Source organism: Brassica napus, chromosome C4 (genome assembly GCF_020379485.1).
Source record: "Brassica napus cultivar Da-Ae chromosome C4, Da-Ae, whole genome shotgun sequence".
Taxonomy (NCBI): Eukaryota; Viridiplantae; Streptophyta; class Magnoliopsida; order Brassicales; family Brassicaceae; genus Brassica; species Brassica napus.
Window position 1 is genome coordinate 37,451,870 of NC_063447.1, and position 7,729 is coordinate 37,459,598.

The 7,729-nt window shown below is 46.4% G+C and overlaps 2 protein-coding genes across 2 annotated transcripts; one reads left to right on the plus strand and one right to left on the minus strand.

The window, feature by feature from the left end:
* On the plus strand, positions 1-1,947 carry LOC106369616. Its single transcript, XM_048755843.1, has 4 exons — positions 1-43; positions 162-1,075; positions 1,230-1,442; positions 1,489-1,947. Exons 1-4 carry the CDS (start codon positions 1-3, stop codon positions 1,945-1,947), a joined length of 1,629 nt encoding a protein of 542 aa, XP_048611800.1.
* A 3,835-nt stretch (positions 1,948-5,782) lies between these two features.
* Positions 5,783-6,391, minus strand: LOC125586054. The gene has a single exon (XM_048755844.1). It carries the CDS (start codon positions 6,389-6,391, stop codon positions 5,783-5,785), a length of 609 nt encoding a protein of 202 aa, XP_048611801.1.
* Positions 6,392-7,729: the final 1,338 nt, after the last annotated feature.

Consider the following 7,729-nt stretch of genomic DNA (forward strand, 5'->3'; position numbering starts at 1 on the left):
ATGACTACGAGGCGTAGACGGCCAGGGAAAGAGCATGTGGGCGGTGAGTGTCTGATCAAACCGTATGCGTGCTGTTTACTGTTTTTTAGGGTTGCCAGGATTTTTGTGGGTTTATGATGGAGTGAGAAGTTGCTAATTATGATTTCTTACTTCGTTTGCAGAGGAGGATAAGCCCGGCGGCCGCCCCGATGAGAGATTGCCGGAGAGATTGTTTGCGACGGACAGATACCCAAGTCGGCGTCTTAATGTTTATTCGAGTTTGAATTTCCTAGTCGCGGTGAAGGATGTTCTTCGTGGTACGCCGGAGATGGATAGGATTATGGGCTCCTGTTTCGGGAAGTTGTTTGAATTACCTGTCCATAGATGTAGCTATCCCTCTGTGATGATACACACGCTGCTAGCGAGGCAGTTGGTGACGAAGAAGAGGTACGAAGCCTGGCCAGTGTTTGGTGGCAACCCTCTAAGGTTTCCAATGGTGGAGTTTGGCCGTGTAACTGGCCTCCCGTGTGGAGAGTTTGAGGAAGGATATGTTGTAGAAATGAAGCCAAAATACAAAGAGGAGGACTATGCTTACTGGGACAAGTTGTTTGACAGCAGGCGCGACATAATGATTCCTGACGTAGTTCAGATGGTGACAGAGGACCTAACCATTTCGCGCAGCCGACGGTTGAAGCTGTGTTTGATAATAATTGTGGATGGGGTGCTCATAGCCTCAACCCACCCAGCTCGCCCTACACTTAAGCATGTGAAACGGGTTGAGAATCTGAAGAATTTCTTGGCTTTTCAGTGGGGGAGGGAGTCATTTTACTGGACAGCGACCGACATGATTCCACCGAAGAGGGTAATGGGGGTTTGCGATGACCCGCCGGGAGAGTTCTGCACCAAGCTGAGGCAGAAAACGAAAAAAATGACTGGTTTGCCACTAGCGCTCCAGCTAGTTGCTTATGAATGCATACCTCAGCTTTTGGCTAGGCTTGGTGGTAACGATGACCTGAAGATCATAGACTGTGAAAGCCTCCCACAACACACGGGATTGAACTTGGTGGACGTATTGGAGGCTGAGCACCATTCCGAGGTAACGTTATGTACTTGTACTGCTTGTTGTGTACGCGTGTACACTGTAAGCCCAGTGAATTTATGTACAAATAGTGACCTGGTGTACGCACGTACCTGGTCTCAGGTTTTATTTTTGGTTTGTACCAATTTTTGTGGTGTTCTGTTGGGTGCAGCTGACTGTGCAGCCTATGATGGAGATAGGGCCGAACAAACCAGACGGGTGGGGAGAATTGGATGATGAGATACACGATCGGAGGATGAAGAACATGGTGCGGCTTATAGAAGACGGACATAATTTCACGAAGTCAATGTGGCGCGGTGGTGATGCAGCAGAGGATTTGTACGATCATGAGAAGCATAAGGCCGCAAACAAGAGGAAACGGCAGGCGGGTAGTTCGAGAACCAATGTTGGGGAGGCATGTGTTGAAGCAGAGACGGGTGAGCACATACTTCCGGAGGCCGACTTTGGTAGATGATGATAAATATGACGAGCTAGTTGCACGGTTTGATGCTTTGGAAAAGGTTGTCGTGTGGATGAATAAGAGGTTAGGGAGGCGCAAGAGGACAGGGGTTACACCGAGGAAGGAGATTTTCTGTAGTGGGGGAAGGGTGAAGGAAAAAAAGAAGAACAGTGCTGGAGCGGCTGAGGTGGAAGAACAAAGGGATAAAACCAAATCACCTATTGTAAAAGATGTTGGTGAGGATGTGAGCGTGGACGTTGATGATGTAGGAATAGGTAACGAAAAGTTACCTGCTGAAAGTGAGGATGTGGAAGCGGAAGAAGAGGAAGACAGTGAAGATAGTGTGGGTGAGGATGTTGAATCGGAAGACGATGAAGAAGAGGAAGACGGTGAATTTAGTGGCGGTGAGGATGTGGAAGCTGAAGATTAGATGATAGTGTTTGTGAGGATGAAGAGGATGATGAGCAAGATAAGGGCAGCAGAGCAACTGATGTGGAGATGGAGGGGATGTCGTCTGAAGAACCACCGGAAGTGCATGCACCATTGAAGGAAGGAGATGGTGTACCGCTACAATGGGTTGATGCTGGGGCAACTGCTAAGAGTGGTTGCGTCCTGTACAAGGCGACAACTAGCAAAACATTCTTTGTGAGTGAGCACGAGGTAAACAAATGACGTGTGTATTAGCATTGATTAATGTTTCCGTATTATAATTCTAGTAAAGATACAGGGTTGCGGTGATGGTGGAGCTTCTGGAAAGATAGCTGTTGGCGAAGCAAAGGATGGTGCAAATGTTGCACAGGATGGGGACGAAGCAGAGTCTAAGGTGTGTGCTTGATGGATGTTTCTGCTGTCATAAGGTTTTGTTTGGCAACTGAAGACCTTGAATTTGATTTGATGCAGGAATCAGATGGAGTGATAGCAAAGGAACATGTAGGTTCTTCTGGAGATGGAGGCATAGGTGACTGTACAACCAAAGTTTCACAGGTAAGCTGTACATATGGACAATCTGTAGCTTTGTACGTGAGGGTAAACGGTTTGACGGTCTTTCAGGGCAAAGATGACAATCCAAGCACAAGAGCCGAGGATGTGGGTGTAGCTGATTTGGAGGAGAGGACGGAGGTTTGTTTCTGTTAGTAGGTTTGTGTAGTGATGTTTAGTTGTGTGTGTGCACTGATCAACTTTGATTTTGGCTGGTAGGAATTATTTGGGCTGCGCAAACTGGTGGGAGCTATTCTTATGGGTGCATCTGGGGAACTAGGCGTGGGTCTTTTAGCCAACGCAGTCATGAAGGTGAGGTGTACCAATTGTTGTGAATTGTACATCTATTGTGTGCAGAGTGGAGCCTGGTCTGATTCGATTTTAGGTGTACATGTGTACGAACTGGTGTGAGGTGCACATGTGTACGAACTGGTGTTAGCTATACATGTGTACGAGCTGGTGTTAGCTGTACATGTGTATGAGCTGGTGTGAGTTGTACATGTGTACGATTTCTTTTGGGGATCTGGGGGGAAGTTAATTTGTGTTGTTTTGTGCAGGAGAAAGATGAATCTTCTTAAGGAGGGACACCTGCTGTTGGTGGTGGGGAGAAGGGTGATGAAACCGAAGGACTTGGGAAGGTGTGTGGTACATATAGATCGTGTGGACATTGTTGTATATGAGAGTGGTATATTAAGGTGGCAGTTCTAATGTGTGGTTTACCTGGGTTCTATTGCAGGTAGACGGGGTTGTAGATGTTGCGGATGCTGGAGCTGTTAAGCCTAGGGATGGGGGTGAGATGATAACGTGTTCTAGCGACTCTTCACCGTGTCCGAGAAGCGAGAAGCATAAGCCACCTGAGGCGGAGGCTAATTTGGCTTCATTGCTCTTGGCGAAGGAACCTTTTAGCATAGAGCAAATAGTGCATGCTGTGGAAGATATTGACTTTGGGTATTTTGAGAAGGTTTTGCTTGGAAACCCCGAAGTGTAAGTGCATAAGTGTGGATGTGTGATTGCTGAGCGCAAATGTATGAATAAGACGTGGTTTCTTTCGGTGCAGGTTGCATCTTGGTGCGGAGAAGTATGATTTGGATAACCAGTTTTTCCTTGACCTTGCAACACCATGTAAATGAGTGTCAATGAAGGTACGTAATTCCAAACCCCTCGTTAGTGAAGCTTATATATGTCGGATGTATTGGTGATTTTCTTTGTTTCTTGCAGCAGCATATGGAAGTGTTGGTAGATTATGTGAGTGAGAGGCATGGGGCGCAATTGAAGGAAAACAGGGCCATGTTTGTTGATCCATGGTTTGTATATCATCTGTTAGGCAAAGCTAGGTCGTTTAAGGCGGCCACATACAAAGGCAGAGTGTTTTCCGATCCTAAGCTAGCAGGATATTTAACGCAGGAGGGGAAGAAGCTCGGTGTGGATGTGGACAAAGTGTATGGGCCAATGATTTGGAGGAAAAATCACTGGGTTGGTTTAGCCATAAACATCCCCACTTGGAGTGTCCAGGTGTTTGATTCGGATCACAGTCTGAGGAGCCTGGAAGAGGTGATGGTGATAATGTCACCAATAGCTAGGATGCTACCTTATCTAGTGCGAAAGGTATGTCCAGCTGAGTTTCTGTTGGGGCATGGACTGGAACCGTTTGCGGTTGAGCGGTTGGAGTTTGTGTATCAGAATAGACGCAGTGGTGATTGCGGGCCAGTGGCAGTGAAGTTCTTGGAGTTGTCTGCGACAGCTGTTGAGCAACCATGGGTTGGAAACCTAACAGACAACGCGGTTGACATATTGAGGAAGCAATATGTGATGGATGTGTACCAAGATTGGATAGTACCCTTGTACATGGGGGGCGACGCAGCTAACTAGACGCATGAATTTTATTTGTGTGGGGGCGATTTATGAAAGTCGGGGTAGGGTTTGATTTTGTGATGTATTTAAACGTTGATTATGTACGGTGGGGTTCTGACCTTGAAACTATTTTTTGGTATTTTCTTCGGTGATATATCTTATGTATTTAGAACTGCTATAATGTGTAGGCATGTTTTGTTTGAGATGTTTGGCATTTTGATGTTTTGTTTGAGATGAAGGGATGATGAAATGCATGAAATGCACCACATTAGAGCAGTTGTACATGTGTACACCCATCAGAAGGGTTGTACATGACCGAGCTAGAAAACATGTGCAAGATAAACAGAAGTGCACATATGGACAAAAATTAGTAAGTAATGGGTGTTGATTGTACATATGGAGATTAGTTGTACGCGAGTACTCTCATGCCTCCCAATGACGGGGGTTATCGTATTTGGATTTAGTAGGACGATAGGACGATGAGTATGATTGAATCTTCATGAAACGTACCACATTAGAGCAGTTGTACATGTGTAGACCTATTAGAAGGGTTGTACATGACCGAGGTAGAAAACATGTGCAAGATAAGCACAGGTGCACGTATGGACAATAATTAGTAAGTAATGGGTGTTGGTTGTACATATGGAGATTAGTTGTACGCGAGTACCCGCATGTCTCTCGATGACGGGGGTTATCGTGTTTGGATTTAGTAGGACGGTAGGACGACAAGTATGATTGAGTCTTCATGAAACGTGATATGTACTTCATCTTGTGACCCTTGAATGAAGAAGGGTTACAACCGAATGGGTGTGCAATGAATTCCTGTACATATGGAGGAGGGCTGATGAGGAATTCTTGTACATATGGATGGCAGATTTGTGAAGGTATGTTGTTAAGAGTAGATAGGAAGAAAACAGTACACGTGGGCATGAGAATAATAAGTTAAACATTTTGTCAGAAACATGGGCGTTTTAACCCACCAAAAAGAAACTGCCAATGCATGTTTCTAAGGTTCAGACATGCAAAACAAAAGCACCGAGAAAAAACTAAAGGGGCTGATCCTAGGTGAATTCCCTATCCAAAAGAGAGCTCATGTGGATATAAGATTCACCACTGTCAGATGGGGACAACAAATCGAGTGCGGTTATGGCTTGTGCCACCGCAGCAGCCACATTTGTTGGGGACGACCTTTGGTTTCTTGGGAGCCTGAGAGGAGACAAGTTTGGTGTAAGTAAGCAAGGAACGTGGAGTTGAAGTAGTTAGTGAGGGAAAAAAATGACATGGACCTCTCCTGTGGAAGGAATCCGCTTGTCCTTCGGTCGGCCAGATGGGCGGCGAGTCTTTGGTGGGTTAATGGTGACATCTGCAATATCATGGGGCATAGGATGGTCGCCTAAGGAAGCCTCAGGTAAGATCACACCAGAGTAGGTTTCGATCTAGTGCTGTGTTTTGTAGCAATCACCCACTAATTGGGTGTATGGGAGACCGATAGAATCAGCAGCCAACATAGCATGTCCGCATGGTATTTTTAGCTTTTGGAACACTTGACATGTACAGGCTTTAGTATCGAGGTGGACAGTGTTAGGGTGACCAAAAAGACCCCTAACCGAGTAGGTCCATTCTTTGGCTGGATAAATCTTGCTGCCTTTGGTGAGTCTGATATGAGTCTGCATGACTTTATCGACCTCGGGGGTGACAAAACCCCTGTGTTTTGCTGATTTTGTCCTCCTTGCTGAGAACCACCGAGTGAGCATGCGTTGGATGAACATGAACATCTCAACGGTGGGAGAGGCTCTGGATTTGGAAATAGCCTTGTTCAACTGCTCAACAACGTTGCTGGTGAGGAGATTGTACCGATTTCCAGGAAAGTAAGTCTGTGACCATTTTGCAGTGCCAATGTCTTCAAGGTATTTGAAGCAGGGTGCACTAGCTTGTTTAATTTTGGCAAAGTTAGCATCAAAATCAGAGCGCCGGAAAGAGAATGCAGCCTCACAAACCATCTTGGCGAGACCCTTGCTTTTGTACCGGTAAACGAAGTTCCTCATGAGATGAACAATGCAGGATCCATGGTGCGCCTTGGGGAATGTCAGACTAATTGCTTTAATGATGGAGGCATGACGATCAGAGATGATGGTGGGGTGTTTGAGTCAGCTATGATCCTCTCCAGCTTGGTTAGAAACCATGTCCAGGCCTCTTTAGTTTCACCATCAACAACAACAAAGGCTAGAGGGAAAACTTGGAAGTTGTCATCTTGTCCACTTGCAGTGAGGAGTAAACCTTTGTATTTGCCAGATAGGTGAGTGCCATCAATAATCATGACAGGGCGCATGCGACGGAATCCTTGGATTGAGGCTCCAAAAGACAGGAAAGCGTACAGAAAACGAGTGTCACCAGCATCATCAAGCTCAATTTCGATTGCAGTGACTGTCCCAGGATTAGTTACTTTCAGCCTGTCAAAATAGCCTGCTATGTTGAGGTAGGAGTCCTCTGCATTCCCATGTGTAATGTCAAGTGCTACCCCTTTTCCCCGATGGCATTTGATGTAGGAAGCTGAGACACGCAAATCTTCAAGAACAAGTTGCTGGAGCTGGAGAGCTTTGGGTGCATCAGCTGCATCGCCGTATTTGGAGCGATATATATGTGTTAAAACCTTTAGGTAGCACGTTTCTTGTAAAGCCTGCGAGTCTCAGTATCGCAAGTATAGTCCAGGTGACACTTCTGAATAGTGTAGTAGCCGCAGCTGGTGAGCTCTTTAGCACGAATTCTCCACTCACAACGAGTGTCAGGGAAACTGAGGACGAAGGAATGCCTGCTCGTTCTAGTCTGTCTGAAATAAAACTGCTCCTTGATTGCGTAGATTACGAGCCTAATTTGACAGTCTTCCTTTGATGCATACAATTTCCCAACGAAAGGTTCATCATCATCAATATCCAAGTCTAGGACGTCTTCAGCTTCAAACAAGGTATCATCAAACAGGGGTGGAACATCAAATTCCTCGTCACTTATTTCTGAGAGGGCCGGGTTTCACGCGGAGGCGGGGTGGGGGGATGGGGCAGGTGGTGGTCAGTGTATGATGTGCGAGCCGAACTTGTGTACGCGGGAGAGCGGCGTACGGGTGGACAACTCTGCGGAGTTCGGGATGGACCACTTCGAGGTTGTACGGGTGGACAACTACGAGGATGTACGGGTAGCGATGATGAACCAACTTCCGGTTTGCAGTACGGTGGTAGTTCACCGGAGACAAGGACAGTGTGGTCAAAAGCGTCACCAGTTGTGCAGTGGATGATATGGGGTGCAGTCTTGGGCACTGCGATACCCGCCATAACCTCAGCCGCATCAGACCCACCTAAAGGGTTACCAATAAGAGGAGCACAAAAGTCTTA

Excerpts from the sequence above, each read along its gene's own strand:
- LOC125586054 (XM_048755844.1), bottom strand. The coding sequence starts at position 6,391 with ATGAGGAACTTCGTTTACCGGTACAAAAGCAAGGGTCTCGCCAAGATG.
- LOC106369616 (XM_048755843.1), top strand. The coding sequence starts at position 1 with ATGACTACGAGGCGTAGACGGCCAGGGAAAGAGCATGTGGGCG. Across the intron at positions 1,076-1,229 it reads AGGCTGAGCACCATTCCGAG|CTGACTGTGCAGCCTATGAT; the intron begins GTAACGTTATGT and ends TGTTGGGTGCAG. Across the intron at positions 1,443-1,488 it reads CAAACAAGAGGAAACGGCAG|AGACGGGTGAGCACATACTT; the intron begins GCGGGTAGTTCG and ends GTGTTGAAGCAG.